Source organism: Danio rerio, chromosome 11, assembly GCF_052040795.2.
Source record: "Danio rerio strain M-AB ecotype USA chromosome 11, GRCz13ab, whole genome shotgun sequence".
Taxonomy (NCBI): domain Eukaryota; kingdom Metazoa; phylum Chordata; class Actinopteri; order Cypriniformes; family Danionidae; genus Danio; species Danio rerio.
The window spans coordinates 6,162,130-6,181,196 of record NC_141031.1 but is presented as its reverse complement, the minus strand read 5'-3'; the positions used below and the strand labels follow the sequence as shown (position 1 = coordinate 6,181,196).

General features: G+C 39.7%; 3 protein-coding genes across 12 annotated transcripts in view; 1 reads left to right on the top strand and 2 right to left on the bottom strand.

Annotated features, from left to right (window-relative positions):
- ranbp3a (RAN binding protein 3a) overlaps positions 1–19,067 on the bottom strand; it is a 1,280,039-nt gene that overhangs the window by 1,114,444 nt on the left and 146,528 nt on the right. The gene's annotated exons all lie outside the window — the stretch shown is intronic.
- babam1 (BRISC and BRCA1 A complex member 1) lies at positions 39–17,176 on the top strand. Of its 6 annotated transcripts, none has more exons than XR_015501889.1 (10): positions 39–138; positions 382–440; positions 3,204–3,620; positions 4,140–4,198; positions 4,293–4,413; positions 6,338–7,268; positions 7,310–7,806; positions 7,891–8,020; positions 11,127–11,213; positions 16,232–17,176. XR_015501889.1 is itself a non-coding variant. In XM_087272227.1 (10 exons), the coding sequence occupies exons 3-10, from the start codon at positions 3,210–3,212 to the stop codon at positions 16,430–16,432; spliced, it is 1,113 nt and encodes a 370-aa protein (XP_087128353.1). In that variant the 5' UTR covers positions 39–138; positions 410–440; positions 3,204–3,209; the 3' UTR covers positions 16,433–17,176.
- Positions 12,784–19,067, bottom strand: part of gtpbp3 (GTP binding protein 3, mitochondrial) — a 46,083-nt gene continuing 39,799 nt past the window's right edge. Inside the window, exon 7 of the transcript XR_015501966.1 lies at positions 12,784–12,860. The gene's annotated coding sequence lies outside the window, so the exon portion shown is untranslated. The remainder of the gene's footprint in view (positions 12,861–19,067) is intronic.

The window sequence follows — 19,067 nt, the reverse complement described above, 5'->3', positions numbered from 1 at the left end:
ACAAGAGGCGCTGATGACCGAAACACTCTTTAACAGTCAGCTCGGTTCGAACAATCGAACAAGGAAGTGTTGAGGAATAATATTGTGAAAACAGCATTTGATTATTTTACTACTAAATTCGTTTTCATTTAATGTTTGGTAAGTTATTGTTATATGTCGTTTCACAGTTTTGATTTCTGCTCCCTGTAAAGGTCTATAATCGTTAACCTGCGTTAAATACATGTCTTGAAAAATCACGAGTGTTGATTCACTGCTGTTGATGTTTTATACAGATGTAACGTTATTTCGTAAAATGCCACTTCAGCTTTGTATTTTAACACAGTCCTTTTATGGCCATGTTATAATGCTAATTCAATGTGTGTTTTTATTGAGACCGTTTAGAATGTTTGCTGTCATCCTCCTCATTCAGTCTTCTGTAGAAAGGGATCAGTGTAATTAAGGTAAAGTTGCTTTACACATTCAGACGTTCATTTCATAAAAGTATTCACTGCCAATTCTAAATTGTTAAATCATATCAGCAGCAAATGACTATCAAAGCATAACATTGTTCACAGTCAAATAAATAACGTGCTAAAGTTGCTTTCAAATCATACCTGCATGTTATTGTATGTCACAAGTTGTCACTGAACTAAGACCAACTTTGCCTCAATATCAGTAGTGTTCTGTACAGATGTTTCTGTGCATGTTACTGTTGTTTTTCCTGATTTGTTGTGTTGCTGTCATTGTTAAGATGGAAACAGCCCTAACAAGGAAGATAAAGGGGTGCAAAATCCCACCTTCAGATTTAAAGCCACTAATAAAAGGCTACAGTTGAAATCAGAAATATTATCCCCCCTTTGCTTTTTATTAATATTTTTGTTTCATATTTTCTAAATCGTGTTTAATAGAGCAAAGAAATTTTCACAGTATGTCTGATAATATTTTTTCTTTTGAAGAAAGTGTTATTTTTTTATTTTGGCAAGAATAAAAGCAGTACACATTTTTTTTAAATCCATTTTAAGGTCACAATTATTAGCCCCTTTAAGCTATATATTTTTGGATAGTCTGCAGAACAAAGAATCGTTATACAATACAATAGCTTACCTAATTACCCTAACCTGCCTAGTTGACCTATTTACCCTAGTTAAGCCTTTAAATGTCACTTTAAGCTGTATAGAAGTGTCTTGAAAAAAATCTAGTCAAATATTATTTACCGCCATCATGGCAAAGATAAAATAAATCACACTGTTCAAAGGGTCATGAAAAAGTCATGGAAGTTGGACATGACATTTTTCAGGCTTGGAAAAGTTTTGAAAAAGCAGAAACACCCACAAAGTTTTGGAAAAGTCAAGGAAAACAGATATCTGTATACTTGCGTTGTCTAAATCAATTTTAAATAGATATAAATATTAATTAAAACTAAATAGATTGTTGCGATTTGAACATGCATCGGCGACGCAGAGGCACAGTAGGTAGTGCTGTTGTCTCACAGCAAGAAGGTCGCTGATTCGAGCCTCAGCTGGGTCAGTTGGTGTTTCTGTGTGGAGTTTGCATGTTCTCCCTGTGTTCGTGTGGGTTTCCTCCGGGTGCTCCGGTTTCCCCCAGTGTGTATGAGTTTGAATGAGTGTGTATGGATGTTACTTAAAGATGGGTTGCAGCTGCAAGGGCATCCGCTGCTTAAATCATGTGCTGAATAAGTTGGCGGGGGACTAATAAAGGGACTAAGCCAAAAAGAAAATTAATGGATGAACAAGCATTATTTTTTTTACCATTCATATGTACACATTGCATGAAACATTAGGTCATAAAAATTGACTTGAAAGTCTTGGAAAAGTCATGGAATTTTAGTAGTAAAAATGTCTATGAACGCCGAAATGAGTTATTGCAAGTGAGTTATTAAAACTATATGTTTAGAAATGTGCTGAAAAAACAGAAATTGGGAAATAATTGAATAATTCAGGGGGCTTAATAATTCTGGCTTCAGCTGTATATTTTTAACAAATGGCAAGCAGAATGGGATCAGTGCTCAAAAAATAAACCTTTTGAAATCCAGCCTGAAATTGAAACAATATCTAAATGTTTAAACTCGAGACACAATCTTGAGTATGTCTTGACAGATGTCCTATCAGACACATAAAAATCACACATGAACATTTAATCAAATACTCAAAGGAGAAAACCCCCCAAAATGTCAATACTGCTACAGAAGCCAGAATGTTAAACACATTCTTGTGGAATGCTCTATTTTAAATGTTATCAGACAACAATTTCAATCTGAAATATTTTTAATTGTAAATCCTTTTAAAATTGTAAAAAAAAAAATTATTAAAGTTAACCTTAAAAAAAGTTTTATCTTATATATTATCATTATTAAATCCCAGCTGTGTTGCAGCTGGAAGGGCATCCGCTGCGTGAAACATATGCCGGATAAGTTGGCGGTTCATTCCGCTGTGGCGACCCCTGATTAATATAGGGACTAAGCCTAAATAAATGAATGAATTATTATTATTCTTTATGTATTTTAATCTTGTGTATTTATTGCTGTTGATGACTTTAAATTGTTAGAATATTTTATATACAGTTGAAGTTATCAGCCCCCTTTTTATTTTATTTATTTATTTTTTTAAATATTTCCCAAATTATGTTTGACAGAGCAAGGACATTTTCACAGTATGTCTGATAATATTTTTTCTTCTAAAAAGAGTCTTATTTGTTTTATTTCGGCTAAAATAAAAGCAGTTTTTAATTTTTTAAAAAACTTTTTAAGGTCAGTATTATTAGCCCCTTTAAGCTAATTTTTTTTGATAGTCCACAGGACAGCGTTATAGAATAACTTGCCTAAGTACCCTAACCTGCCTAGTTCACCTTATTAAACTAGTTAAGCATTTAAATGTCACTTTAAGCTGTATAGATGTGTCTTGAAAAATATCTAGTCAAATATTATTTATTGTCATCATGACAAATAAAAAATAAATCAGTTTTTAGAAATACGTTTCTAAAACTATTATGCTTAGAAATGTGCTGAAACAAAACAGAAATCGGGGAAAAAAAATAAACAGGGGCGTTTATAATTCAGGGGGGCTAATAATTCTGACTTCAACTGTATATAGAAAAGTGTTATTTATATTTATAGATATTTTTGCCATGACATAACCATAAAAGCTGATATAGCATTAAACTCAAACTTCTCTCTCTCTCTCCTATTGTTAACGTGATGTTTACAGGTTGCCATGGAGACCACTGAGCCAGGTCAGGCAGATGGAGAGGAGCGGATGATGGACCTGAGACCCAGGACCCGCTCCAATCCAGAGGGTGCGGAGGATCGGCGGAGCAGCACGGGCAGCCTCAACAGCAGCCTGCCATCTGCGCCACAGCCGGCCGTGGGCAGCCGTGTAGAGGGAGAAGGAGAGGCGGCCAGCTCTGACAGCCCACCGGTCTCTGCCACCGCCATCGCAGCCACTGCTTCTGTCCCCGTTGCTGCAGTGGGAAACACCACCACCACCAACACCGCCAGCCTGCCTGCTATGAGTCCTGCAGTGAAGGAAAGACCCAAACCCTCTCAGCCGACCATGCCCACCCAGATCCCCCCATCAGCTGAGCTGCACCTGCGGGCACCACGAGTCAACTGCCCTGAAAAAGTGGTATGTCTTACAAAAAACAACTGTGTTTGTGACTATATATACAGTTGAAGTTAAATTATTAGCCCTTCTGTGTTTTTTTAACAGAAAGAAGAATTTTTCAACACATTTCTAAACATAATAGTTTTAATAACTCATCTCTAATAGCTGATTTATTTTATCTTTGCCATGATGACTGTAAATAATGTTTGACTAGATATTTTTCAAGACACTTCTATACAGCCTAAAGTGACATTTAAACACTCAATTAGATTATTTTGACCAGGCATGTCCAAACTTGGTCCTGGAGGTCCGGTGTCCTGCAAAGTTTAGTTCCAACCCCAGTCAGACACACCTGGGCTAGCCAATCAAGCTCTTACTAGGCTCTTACAGCTAAAATCAGCAGGACACCGGCCCTCCAGGACCGAGTTTGGACACTCCTGATTTAGGGGCCTAACTAGGTGAGTTAGGGTCATGTTAGGGTTTTTGCATCTGAAAACATTTTGGTCATTCAAGTTTTCTGGTCATATCATTTTTGAATAGATCATCTGCTTGGACCTTTCAGAGGAAATGTCTTTACAAAAACTGGAGTCCATCAATGGGTAATTTCACAGTTTTCTGTTTGTTTGTTTTTATCATATTCTTTTAGATAACGGAAATGATTTTATATAAATGTTTTGTACTTTTGTTTTTCAGATCCAAGACGAACGCCTTAAATATTTCACAGAAAATGATTGAGATGTTTGTGAGAACCAAACACAAGATTGACAAGAGGCATGAGTTTGCTCTGGTGGTGGTGAATGATGATGCCATGTGGGTGAGTGGAGGAAAAAATTGAGCTGCACTGCCATTTTTTAAATTCAAACTCACAGTATTTAAAAAAAAATGGTCTGGGTCAAACATATTCACATATTCCAAAAGTCAAAGTGTGTGTTTATTGACCGTATTCTTTATTCATGAGCGGGAGGAATCTTTGTGGCCGGAAACTTCCGTTCTCATTCACTTCCATTGATATTAAGATGTTAAAAACTGCTCGTTATGCTGCTCGATATTTTCCTATTATATTAATCTTCTTTTTATGTTTAGTCATTTAGTCATGACTTGTTTGTAGAGCAAGTAGTTTGACTGTTTTCTGCTCTTTATCATTTCTAGTCATTTCTCGCATGGGTAACTGAATCCCATGTTCTTAAACAGTAGTAAAAACGAGCGCACTTCCGCATTCAGGAATAAGGTCAATACTGTATATTTATTCGTTAAATGAAGTAATTCCTCTCTACATTCAAATATGTTGTGATAATATATTCAGTACTTTTTAAATGACATACTATTATGTAGTTTATTGATATTAAAGCACTTTTATTGTGTTTATTGGTCCTTTGCTCAATTTTGGATGACTATTATTAGTTTTTCATGATTTGATGAATTTTAAACTGTGTTTAGGCCCTATTGGAATTGCTCCGTTTATTATTATTATTCCATTCCGGAATGAATTGCGAGTTTGAGGGTCTAAACATGCCCGAAAACTCACGAAACTTTGCACATGTCCCAGAAGTGGCTAAAATACACGTTTGATAAAGGTTTCGGAAGTGGGTGTGGCAAAATGACTCGACAGCACCACCTCTAAAAATTCTATGAAGTGCCCTGTGACCTATGATCCACGCACGCATATGAAATTGGCACACACGTTAAGCATGCAAAAACCTACTAAAAAAGTCTCATGGAGCGAAATTTTAAACCTACCAGGATGTCGGATATTTTTTACTTCCTGCGCCGAAACATCATTTTTTTTTGTCATTTTCAGCCATTGTATTTTAATGAACTCCTCCTGGGGATTTTATCCATTCAACACCAAAATCTGGTTTTCTCATCTAAAGGCCTTGGCGATGTTAAATTTTGAAGATCTAGAGTTTTCGGTGAAAGTCGTGTCCTTGGCGGCCTCTCAAACTTTGACGATTCGCCACGAAACAGGAAGTTGTTATAACTCAGGCATACATTGTCGGATCTGCCTCAAATTTCACACGTATAATAAGAGTTCTGACCTCAACATGTTTACATGCCAATAGAGGTGGGGAGAAAATGCAAACTCCACACAGAAATGCCAACTGACCCAGCTGAGGCTCGAACCAGCGACCTTCTTGCTGTGAGGCGACAGCACTACCTACCACCGCGTTGCCCCTGCAAATGCAACATAAGTTCTCAAAAATAAACAAAACAAACAAGCTGGGAGAGGAGACTCCCTGAACGATCTTTCAGTCCAGATTAAATGGGCTTCACCAACACGCCGGCTATCTCCTACGTGTCGACACCTGATTCACCGCACCTGTGCGCTCATAATGAAACTGTCGGAAAACAACAAAGAGAGAAATATACAACAACAACATAAAGAAAAACTCAATAACTCAAATAGCTTTTTTTATATTATTGTTGAATAGAAATAAACATAACAGTGTTATTAATATGTGAGTTGGTTTGCATTTTTTTGTTTTTATTTTTCTTATTTGTTTGTATTTTTATTTTTATAATTCAGTTCTGATTTTGCTGTAAATGCCTTTGCTTAAAAACATCATATTAATATTTTAGTTAAATCTTTAAAATAAAATTCCAACATGAAAGAGTATATAAAGCTATTTCATTATTTTCGGACTCTTGCTAGTTATCGACCTAGATAACATCCAGACATTTGACGGGAAACAACACTGGTTCCAGGGCTTGATTTTCATGTAAATCTCTTTCACACTCAGTTATCTGGATTCACGTCTGACCCTCGGGAGCTGTGCAGCTGTCTGTATGACCTGGAAACCAACGTCTGCGAGTCCTTCAGTATCCTTACTTCACTTTTGTCCTTACAGCTTCATTGCTCCATAGAAACATTGTGAAGGTTTGCAGAGAAGCAGTCAAAATTAGGGCTGCACAATATAAAATCTCAGCATCAGAATCTGAAATAGTCACATGGCAGGGTCTGCAATGTTGAGTAGTGATTGCAATTAACCAGAAAACACAGATTTCTGGTTCATGCATGTGATTGTAAGATTTCTAGCAAATTTAAACCATTTGGGTGCTAGAAGTGATCAAATGTGTAACAGAATAATTGCATTTAACTATTTCCACAATGAACACTGTAGTAGTCAACATTTGAAGTGGAGAATGGAGTCAAGAATGCATGTCTTTGAATAGTTTTAGGACAACTTTGAGGATAGGTTTTGATCAGCTTCAAATGTTGACTACTTTATACAGTGTTTTTTTTAGATTTGATTAAATATCAGTACCTCAAAACAGTTCAGACTCTCCAGAAAACCAAAAATCACTGTTTGTTTAACATGTATCTTTGTTCTATTTTATTAATTTATGCTTGTAATATGTTTATTATACTTAATGCAGTTTAAGGATGCTTTCACACCTGTGAATCGATTCAGTTGTTCCGAAACAGAATTACAATTGTTACGTTGTTGCTCTTTGCTCTTGGAGCGGTTCGCTTTCACACTGCAAAGTTTCTAATCGGAGCAAAAGAGCTAAAACAAGTCACGTGTGAGTAAACTCTCCTCAAATTGGTCAGAGTGTCAGGGTTTATTTTGCAGCGTCCCGCTCAGCTGTCAGGAGAGGTTGTGGTTTGGTGGTGTTTGACAAGGTGCACACGACGTGTCTGAAGAGTCAGGAGAGTAGCGGTGGCGAGGGGTGAGAAGGGTGCGCGACGTAGCCTATTTGAGGATCGAGAGGGAATAATTCTCTCTTCATATAGCCGTATGCCTATTACATATCCATAAAACACAGTGATATAACCGCAATCGGATCATATTGCTTTCTCACTGCAATCGATCCACTCCAGAGTTCGTTTCAATCGAGCCGAGACCACCTCATTCAAGCGATCTCGGACCGATTGATTTGGCGCAGATCCGAGAGCGATTGGTGGTTTTACATGTGCCAAACGAACCGCGCAAACTGGGCAAACGAGACAGGTTCCGAAACAAAAGTGTAGGTGTGAAAGCACCCTAACTCCCTCACAAAATCAAGACCATCAAATTAAACTTATAAATTCTTTCCAAATAGTTATTAGTCATATTGTGGAAAGTATTCATATCGCAATATATCTTGCAGAAAAACTTAAATATCTCAATGTCAATTTTTTCCAATATCGTGACGTGCACCCCTAGTCACGATCACATTAATCTCCTTAACTTTACCCTGTAGATCTGGAAGATCTCTTCAATGTCATGTAAGTTGTGTTTGATGAAATAACTGTTTAATTAAACGTGTCTTCATTCAATTTTTTTTTGCATTTACTTTTGTCTTTTGGTAGTTTGCAGAAAATTGAACTTCCTCAAATGGAGAATATTCAGACCATTCCTCCCCCTTTTGTAGTTCGGACTCTTCTTGTGTTCAGTCGGCATGCGGGCATGCTGCAGTTCAACCCCTCTGATGCTGTCAAAGTAAGTATTAAAATCACTAGATTTACCACAGTAAATTTGACAGCACTAAATCTGGTTCTGTGTTCACTGAATATTGCACTCAAGCAAGTCCAATAGAGAATGGGAATGTGTTGTTACAGTACAATGTTTTCGGGCAATCTGGAACACAGGAACCTTTTTTCTATGCAGTAGGTTTATTGTATCATAAACAGTTGAAACAGTTCACCCTCCTCTAAATTTTTTTCTCTTTTTTTTTTTTATATTTCCCAAATGAAGTTTAACAGAGCAAGGCACGTTTCACAGTATTTCCTATAATATTTTTTCTTCTGGAAACGTCTTATTTGTTTTATTTCAGCTAGGATAAAAGCAGTTTTAAATTTTTTGTGTAGACATTTAAGGTCAATATTATTAGCCGCTTAAGCAATATTTTTTTCGATAGTCTACAGAACAATCCACTGTTATACAATGACTTGCCTAATTACCCTAACCAACCTATTTAACCTAGTTAAATCCTAAAATTGCTCTTAAAGGGTCACAAAACACCAAAACACATTTTTTGAGCTGTTGACAGTCGTATATGTGTCCCACACTGCTAAAAACACTATTAGGACACACATATTTCACTAAAAAGTGAAAATTAGTTGTTTTTTCGTTATTTCGAGCAAATTCGTTCCAGTTTGAAATTAATTTTTGAAGCTGCGTCACGGCCATGAGATCTTAGTGTGTGTTCCAGCATGTAGACTGGACGTCTGTATCTGGGAGTACCGTATTAAGTCTCTGAGTGTGCTGCATTAATGCATGAGTAAGGCTTGGTTCAAACCAATCAGCACGCTCTATTGTGCAACTTCATTAATATTCATTAATGTTACAGTGTAGACGGCAGAGACGCCACGCTGTGTTGGCAAAACAAGCGTGCAGTGTTGCGTTTATAGTTTGCTGCAGTGAAGGTTTTGTTTTTTATTTTCTCTCTATGAGAGTGCAGCTGGACTCACGTGTGGATTACAGTGCTCGCGATGCGCGACAACAATAACTTACGTGTCTAAGGAACATTGTTTACCCGAGAGCTTGTCTCATCTGCAAATGGTGAGATCCGGATTCGCTGCTCGTCTCCTATTAATAAAGACGCGGTTCTAGTTGCTGTTGATGGTCCTGTCTCTACAGATTTGGTAAGTGAGCGACCAGTGGTCTTTGTTTATTCAGTTTGTTCCTAGCGAACTAACTATTACACCGAGTTTAAACATGTTAGCACCACAACCAAACTATTACCGTCGTGTAGGATTTTCACCTCATTTTGCGACGGGAATAACACACGCGGCTTTCTAAAGCTACCTGCCGAGTGCATCTAAGTTACAGAGAAATGCGGAGGGTTTTTTTCTCTCATTCGCCGTGCGGTATCAAACATTGCATGAAAAATACATGCTTAGTTCAGCCCTTCAATCAAATATCTCGTTTGCCAAGAGGGGCACAAATGAAATACCTGAATGAAAGAGCCAAACTGCAGTTAAAGTCCACCATTTAATAATTTGGCAAATAATTCGATTACAGATGTCCATGGTAAAAGTCACTTTCTCCCCTGTGTGTGTGTGTGTGTGTGTGTGTGCATGTGTACGTTTTTTTGTGACATATCAGGACAAAAATCTGTATAATGACATGGGTATGACACAGGTATTAAAAAAAGGAAGTGAATTATGAGGACATTGGTGATGTCCTCATTTCTCAAAATGTGTATAAATCACACAGAATGAGTTTAATCAGAGAGTAAAGCTGCACACAGTCTCCTGTGATGGTTGGGTTTAGGGGTGGGGTGAGGGTAATATAATATACGATTTGGACCATATAAAATGAATGTAAACCTATGTAATGTCCCCACTTTTCACAAAAACAAATGTGTGTGTGTGTGTGCGTGCGTGTGTGCGTGCGTGTGTGCGTGCGTGTGTGCGTGCGTGTGTGCGTGCGTGCGTGTGTGCGTGCGTGCGTGCGTGCGTGTTGACTCTGAAACTCAGCGCATGCCCAAATCAACACTCCTAAATCATCCCTATTTTGCTCCTCCAACACTCCCCTCTAAACAGAGCTGGACACGCCCACCTTTCGGACTTTTTTCAAAGTAGAGGTGTGAAAACACCCTGCTGAAACAAGGGGGTTTCATGGCCCTTTAAGCTGAATACTTGCATCTTAAAGAGCCTATAATTTAGGTTTCTGAAAATGACCTTCCATGTAGTGTGTTACACAGCTCTAAGTGAAATATCCAGCTAAGACTTAAATCTGAAAGTACTGTTTTTAAAACTTTTGATTCATTTATAAAAGATTTGACTCAGTGCTTCAAAAGAATCATCTTGATAACGAGTCTTTAGCCATTTTGGCGTGACGTTGATACAAAACTTAAGCCCCGCCCAATTGCTGTGCATGCAAACCTGGGAAAATTTAAACCTGCGGCCCCGCCCACAAACACTGTAGCAGATCCCAGTTGAATAAAGACGTGTAGACGCTGTGCTCAGCTGGATATTATTGGAAGTGTGAGGGGAAGTTAGTGTTATGTTCTCTACCCAAAGATGAAACTGTGGGGTTGAAATTACGGGAGTTTTCCGGGATAAATAACAAAACTGGAGGGTGGCGGGAGATGGGTCTGAAATACAGGAGACTCCCTGGAAAAACAGGAGTGTTGCCAGGTATGCTCACACCACACATGCACTCTGCACTCTACTTCTACAGTGTTTATGAGCCGTGGTGGCTATTTCAATCTGTCTCACGCTGAACTCTGTCGACCAATCACAACAGGCTGTCATCGGTCCAATCAGCTCAGATTAGCTTCGCGCTAAGGAGGGGTTTAGGAACAAATAAATTGCTGAACGATTCATATGGGAGTTGTTGGGATAATTAGGTAAAAATAAATGCATGTTATAAGACAATGAAAGTGTTTTTTAACCTTGCATTTGTATTAGTCTGTTGTTGGAGACCCCAAAAACCAAAATATGACCCTTTTAATTGTATAATAGGGGCTCTTTAAAATTTTTGGGTGAATTATCCCTTTAATCTATCCTTTTTTTAATTGCCTTACAGTAAAATACAATTATATATTCTCTTTATAAATTGAGTGTTCCTGCATTCACCCTATTCTCTTTTTTTCCAGAAAATGCTGCAGTCTCCTTACTTCTTCTTTGATGTGGTTTTCCTTCATAATGGAACTGAAGAGCAGACAGAGGACACCAGCTGGAAGGTCTGAGCATGAAAAGCTAAAACCCTCCCAAATGATGTTTAATGCACTGAAATAAATTAGTTTCACTGAAACCAGATTTAATATCTTGTATGACTTCCATGAGCTTGAATATCTGCATCCATGCGGTTTGGCAAGGATTCATACAATTTATTGATGAAGTCATCAGGAATAGCAAAGAAATTAGTCTTGCAGGACACCCAGAGATCATCAATATTCTTTGGTTTTGTTTTCCATGCTTCCTCTTTCATCCTACCCTACATATGCTCAATGATGTTCATGTCTGGTGACTGGGCTGGCCAATCCTGGAGCATCTTGATCTTCTTTGCCTTGAGGAACTTTGATGTGGAGATGCAAGTATGCGATGGAGGACCATCCTGCTGCAGAACTAGGCATGGTTGGGAATATAAGAGGAAGCGAAGATTTCTTGGTATTTTAGACTATTGATGTTGCCATCTACCCTGCAGATCTCTCTCGCACAGACCATGATTTTTTCACTACAAAAATTTTCTGTTTTCTGGATGAATCTCGGATCCATGCGGGCTCCAGTAGGTCTCCTGTAATATTTGCGGCGACCGTGGTGTAATTCAAAAGAAGATTAATCTGAAAAATCCACCTTCTGCCACTTTTCCAGTGTCCGTCTATTTAGCAGGCAGTGGGCCTTGGCAAATACCCCACGGTTTTTCAATTATTTAGTGCTGGCTTCTGGGCACTGATTCAGCCATGGAGGCCATTTCTAGACAGAATCCGACAAACTGTTCTGGTTGACAACGAGACTTCAGGTGACCAGGGGCCTCATGTATCAACGCTGCGTACGCACAAAAACTTTGCGTACGCCAGGTTTCACGCTCAGAATCGCTCACGTTTGGATTTACTAACAATGAACTGAACGTGGGAATGTGCGCAGCTTCACGGCAGCTTTCTGGCAGGCGTACGCACATTTTTTGTGCGTGTCTGTTTTATTTCCATTGGCGACTCCTAGAGACAGTTGTGTTAAATTACACTCTACAAAGTGACTGAGCCTTGCAATGGCAGCTGTATGAGACGGGTTCATCGATCTAGCAGGTAAATAAGATTTCCATACCATACAGTTGAGCAGCTAAACATTAAAGCACAATTTGCAGCGGTCGCCTGTTTTCCCAATGTAATCTGAGCTATCTACTGCACGCACATTGCTATAAAGACACTATCTGAAGATGAATTTGCATGCGTGAATCAGAAACATTTCCATTCAATAAATGTGCAAATAAAATATGATGCACAAACGTATTAATGATTCCTACTTGTCTTTCTCGTTATAAATAGTAGGCAAAATCTGATATGTAGCGGGGGAAAAAACAAGAAAGAGTTCATCAGACGCTGGATTCGAGCCGAGTTCATGCTCGAACGTGTCAAAACATGATGATATGCGTCTTACGAGCTGCGCCACTGAGACTGTTGCGAGTGCTGCAACATTTTACAGATATAAACCACACTATTTCTTTTTTTTAATGCACTCAGTGCGATGTTCAGACCCAACTGTGTTGACCGCATCAGCTAAACTCTCCCACTCTATTTTTTTTCTTTTGTTGTTAATTCCGGAGAACAAACTTGCAAATAACACCGCTTTTCTCCAGTCTACCTCCGAAAGCAGCGCCTCCAATTCACATTCTGTTCAAAGTTTCTCTTCTTGCTTGCTTTTGCCTTTGCTTTTTCGTTGGGTTTTGCCATTAGCATAGTCATTAGCATATTCATACGGGGGAGGAGGCAGGGAGGGGTTTTGCGCTCGTGCATGTTGCGCTCAGTTTCACGTTCATTCAGATGTACAAAAGAATATGCGTGAGATTCGGCGTACGCAGTGTTTCATACATCTGAATTTTTTCTGCGTACGCACATTTACAGCTTTGTGCGTACGCAATGTTATAGTAAGATTTCCACGCAAGTCTTCGTACATAAGGCCCCAGGTCTTGTGGAGCTCTGCGGCAGTGGAAAATGGGCTGGCCTTAGATTTTCGAGCCAACAAACGGTCCTCTCGAGCAGTTGTCTTGTGGGGTCTCCCGCACCCGGGCTTATCAAAAACATCTCCAGTCTCTTCAAATCTTTTTTTTATCCTCTGTACTGGACGTCGAGACACTTCAAAGGTGTCTGCCACATCAGCAGTGGATCAGGGGCCTCATGTACAAAGACTTGCGTTGAAATCATACTAAAACATTGCGTACGTACAAAGCTGTAAATGTGCGCACGCAGTAAAATATTCAGATGTATGAAACACTGCGTACGATCACACGCATATTCTCTTTGTACATCCGAATGAACGTGAAACTGAGCGCAACATGCACGAGCGCAAAACCCCTCCCTGCCTCCTCCCCCGTATGAATATGCTAATGACTCTACTTTGGCAAAACCCAACGAAAAGCAATGGCAAAAGCAAGCAAGAAGAGAAACTTTAAACAGAATGTGAATTTGTGAATGTCAAGTTTGTCCACCGGAGTTAATAACAAAAGAAAAAAATTGAGTGGGAGAGGTCAGCTGACGCGATTAATGCAGTTGGTTCTGAACATCGCACTGAGTGGATTAAAAAAGAAATAGTGCGATGTAAAGGTGTAACGTTTTGTAGTGTCTTCGGCAGCGTGAGTGGCGTAGCTCGTAAAACGCATGGCAATATGTTTTGACACGTTCGAGCATGGACTCCGTTCGAATCCAGCATCTGATTAATTCTTTTTTCCCCCCGCTACATATCAGAATTTGCCTATACTCTTGATCACGAGGAAGACAAGTAGGAATCGTTAATAAGTCTGTGCATCAAATTTTATTTGCTTATTTTTTGAATGGAAATGTTTCTGATTCACGTATGCAAATTCATCTTCAGATGGCGCTTTTATAGCAATGTGCATGCAGTAGCTTGTTCCGATTGCATTGGGCAAACCGGCGATCGCAGCAAATTGAGCTTTAATGTTTGGCTGGTCAACTGCATGGTATGGAAACCTTATTTGGCTCAAAGACATTTTGAAGTGTGCAATTTAACACAACTGCGTCAAGGAGTTGCCAATGGAAATAAAACAGACACACACAAGAACTGTGCGTACGCCAGGCATGAAGTTGGCGTGGACCTGCGCACATTCCCACGTTCATTTCATCGTAAGTAAATCCAAACGTGAGCGTGAAACCTGGTGTACGCAAAGTTTTTGTGCGTACGCTGCGTTGATACATGAGGCCCCTGGTCTTTAGCCTCTTGATAATCAACACTTTAGTCTCAGGGTAAATCTTTGGTATGTTTGCAGAGGTCTAGTTGCAGTTGATGTGAAGGTGTGGTGTACTGGGGTTCTTTTTATACACACCTGAGACCTAATTGATCCATTATTAAGGCAGATTTATACTTCTGCGTCAAACGCCGGCGTATGCTACGGCGCTGACGCATAGCCCTTCGCCGTGGCCTTTGCCGTCACTGACGTGCACCTCTCAAAAATTGTAACTACACGTCGCAACGATGCGTAGCGTAAGCTCTGTGATTGGTCGGCTTGGTAGCGCTGACGAGTCTGGGCGGGACCAAGAGCCGCGCGAATGTCACGAACCCAATGTAGCGATTGTTTACAAGTGTGGAGTCCCGTGAAGGAGCTCCGGATGGAAAGTTTTGTTTTGTGTTTACCTCATAGTTAAAGCTGTTGCACGTCCGCCGGTTGCTGCCTCAAAATGAGTGAGTTTGAGCCACTTGTACATCCAGGAAGTGTTCAGAAAAAGCAAAAAAGTAGCGAAGAAACTCGACACAGAGGAACATTTACACCTCACTGCCAGCTAGCGTTTCGGAAGTGTTAATGCAGACCAACAGAGACAGCGCGCAGAAGTATAAATGCACAGCTACGCGCGTTGCCTGCGCCGTGGGTTACGCCGATCACTTGACGCAGAAGTATAAATCAGGCTTTAGTCACAGGTGAAGCTCATATGACAAGGCGACAACACTTATGGCTGTTTCTCAATATGCGTTCTTCAGCGGTCTTGCGTCCTCGTGTTCAGTTCCAATACTCAAGACCGCAAGTACGAAGGACGCGTGAAACTTCCCGGATGTGATCTTGATATCGAGGACGCACTGACGCAGACTTGAGCACCGAACTCGCTCTGGAAGTCCCAGAAGTCATTGCCACTGGAGGTGGGAAGCGCTGCATCTTATTTAGATTTATTATTAAAGTTCAGAGATATCACTTATTTACCTCAAGAGTTTCTCTAAATGAAACGATGAAAGTAAACATTAACATGAACATCTTAATAAAGGAATAAACACATTAAGGGTTGTTTGTTTTCTGAAATTCGTATTAAAATTTGTTTTATTTATATTGTGCCACATATATTTATAATGTTTTTATGCAAAGTATATATTTTGAAGAGGGGGGAAACAATAAATCGTTGTATGAGTGCTGTAATGTTTAAATAATTTCCATTTAAAACGCGTGAAGGTCACATGACCATTAGGAAGAACGCAGCATCCCGTTTCTCAAAGGACGCGTTCTCTGCCCTCGCAGTCTCCTGAGTTCATTCTTCCAAGGACACCTGGCAAGACCGGTCTCCACAAGAACACAAGTCCGTTCTCCGCGTTCTTGGAATTGAGAAACAGCCTTATGTCTTTGCAAAAATTGACTCAATGGGCTTTACAAAGCTGGGGCTACAAGAATACTTTTCATTTTGCACTGAATCATTATTACAAAAGCTGTTGAGATTAAAATGAGCCATTTCTTGTAAAAAAAAAAAAAAAAAAACTTAATTAGAAATATATTTCAGTGACACTTAAAGTCAATTTGTACACAAGCGACAAGAGTTTTGTCAGGGACTGTATAAGAAAAAGACTCACAATGCTTTTCCTAACATGGAAAAATCAGTTTGTCTTATTGATATTATCAGGAAGTGACGGTTTTGTTCTCTTTGACTCGTGTAGAACTCAAATCATATATGCAATATTTTAGTTTTGCACTCACATTTTCGCATCGTTGACATAATACAGTCTATGTTCCAGTTTTCATTCGATGTATTAAAGCTTGTGTTTGTGTTGTCAGGACGTGTACGCCTCCTTCTGTGAGCTGGACACTAAGGGCATGTGTTATCGCTTTGAGGTGTCGCTGTGTGGTCCTGCTATTGAGCTGCACAACTGCATGGCCAAACTGCTGTGCCATCCACTGCAGAGGCCCTTCCAGAGCCACGCGTCCTACAGTCTGCTGGAGGACGAGGACACGCTGGAGAACGAAGCCACTGTGTGAGATTTTACTCAGTAGACCCTTCAAATCACCTAGATTAGGGACTGATGAACTCCAAAATGAAGGAGTGACCTGTGAATAACTGCTTTGCCTGTTATATCTGTACTATCGATGTCTCTTTTATTTCTTTAAAACTTCAGTGTCTTAATTTCCGAAAGCCGCCATAACAAATCTGAAGACAATTGTGGATGAGTGGAGTATTGGTGGTTTGATCCCAGCACAGGATCCACTAAATAATCAGCATTTAGAATGTCACCTGTAAGTGATTCATGTGTTTGTGTGGTGGAGGTTCAGAGATGAGCTTGTGGGAATGGTGCTCATTGAGATCCGTTGGTTAGTGCTAAAGGTTTGGTGAGAGCACATTTGGACAGCATCTAATAAATACAGTTTGCTTGTTATAGTCAAATAAATGAAAAGGAAATACCCTGTGGGACTCTTTTCTACACAGAAAAACACAGGGATCAATGTTACAGGGTTCACACGGTTATGGAAAACCTGGACATGGCATTTTCCAGGCCTGGAAAAGTTTTGGAAAAACCCACAAAGTTTTGGGAAACTCATGGAAATTACATTTATCATTTAGCAGACATTTTCGTCCAAAGCGATTTAAGCTGTGGTCACACTAGAGTTTGTGCTTGCAAAATTCTGTCGTATGGTGCTGCGAAAAGGGGCGGGGTTAAACAATATGATTGGACATTAATAAAAGTGAGAAACTGTTCAGTTTAGTAATAAAAGTTGTTTATTTCAGTTCAGTGTGGTTTATTTTTCAATGCTGATAGTGCAAATACGGAGGAGCAAATCCATCATTGCGCAGCTCCACAAGTCCCAAACCAAGCAAGCCAGTGGCCTGCAACAAACTTCACCAATTGACGAAAGTGAAGGGAAAAAATCCTCGAGAGAAACTAGGCTCAGTTGGGGCGACAATTTTTCCTCTGGCCAACCTTCTTCGACAGAGCTGCAGGCTAGGTGCCGGATGCCGGAGGAGAACGCCGGACGTCCATCTTGGAGAAGCTGCAGGTGTGAGTAGGTCACCAGCAGGTGTTCCCACAGGATCAATGCGAAGACTCAACAGTCACTGGGGTCTTTCAGGTATCAGTCTCATGCTCCCCACTCATTTATAACCAGCATAAAGCATCTACTCAAGATATGGTACAGGATTATGGATATCTTGGCATCATCTCTTCACAGATCTTAGATCACATCAATGGGGAAGCACAACCTCTAGAGCAGGGCTGCTCAATCCTGTTCCTGGAGATCTACCTTCCTGCAAAACACACCCTGTTCAAACACACCTGAACCAATTAATTAGGACCTGAACAGCACTTGATAATTACAGGCAGGTGTGTTTGAAATGGGTAGCAACTGAAATCTGCAGGAAGGTAGATCTCCAGGAACAGGGTTGAGCACCCCACCTCTAGAGCAGGGGTCACCAATCTTAAGTTTAGCTCCAACTTGCCTCAACAAACCTGCCTGGATGTTTCAACTAAACCTAGTGAGACCTTGATTAGCTTGTTCAGGTGTGTTTGATTAAGGTTGGAGCTCAAATCTGCATGACACCGGCCCTCCAGAAACAAGTTTGGTGAGCCCTGTTCTAGAGACCTCAGGATGAGTATCCCCCAGATGGAAATAGAGAATTGTAGAAATACAAATTGGAGGTGGCTCTATATTGTAGCTGTCTACTGTATATCTTTCAACAAAATTTGGGAAGAGGTAATAAATTCTTCATTGTTAGGAATGATTACAAGGTCCTATAGAACCACACACAGTAATATGGACATGCCAGCAACATATTTCTGGAATTTAATTTGATATCATTAAGAATATGCTATATATGCCTCAAAGGCTAAACAGAACTTATAATTACAAATGGCAGAAATCAAAGCAACAATGCAATAAAGTGTCCACAAGATGTCGCAGTCATACAGCTGAACAAAAGAGAACAGTCGTTAGTCTTTTCTTCTTCTTTTTTTAAAGTTCGTCACTTTGGTTTATTTACATCAGAGATTTTGACCTGATTGTTCGTGGTTTGTTTGGTAATTGCTTTGTTTTGATTCTTTGACCACACAAACTCATTTGAATCCGTGATTATGTATCCTGCTATTGAGCAGCTCTAAAGCTCACAGATAATAGTCGGAAGAGTATTAAGGTCATGTTTTTTTTCTCCTTTATTGTGTTAATGATCATTAACCTTTTTTCACTTTGCAACCTCCTCAATTCCGAGAAGTATTTTGTTTTGGAGGTAAACAGCGCTGAAAGAAAAACCTAAATAAGATGCTAAATTCTTAGAAAGAGTCTTTAAACTCACCACTTACAAATACAGCTTCCAAAAAGCCCTACAGTATGTTGTTTGGCGTCAAGGCCACAGAAGAGCCTGTTTTTTCACTATGACCTTTTGTCTGCATGGACCCATGTACCCATGACATTCGTTTTACTCGATAGCTTGACTACTACTTCTTGTTTACCGATATTTACTTGCATGTTTCAAACCTGGATGACATTGTTTGGTTCTTGGACATTGTCAAACCAAGAGCCATAACTTTATAGAGGACTATGATTAGAGAACACACACTTCCTGTTCTTTGCAAGTCTTCTCACAAAGTTGTACTGTTCATCAGCTTGGGAATGATGAAAAAGTTAG

What these genes read in the sequence shown, in the direction of transcription:
- babam1 (XM_087272226.1), top strand. Translation starts at nt 3,210, where the DNA reads ATGGAGACCACTGAGCCAGGTCAGGCAGATGGAGAGGAGCGGATGATG. An exon ending in AAACTGGAGTCCATCAATGG is followed by an intron (nt 4,199 to 4,292) that starts GTAATTTCACAG and finishes TTTGTTTTTCAG; the next exon opens with ATCCAAGACGAACGCCTTAA. An exon ending in CAACGTCTGCGAGTCCTTCA is followed by an intron (nt 6,417 to 7,781) that starts GTATCCTTACTT and finishes TTTACCCTGTAG; the next exon opens with ATCTGGAAGATCTCTTCAAT.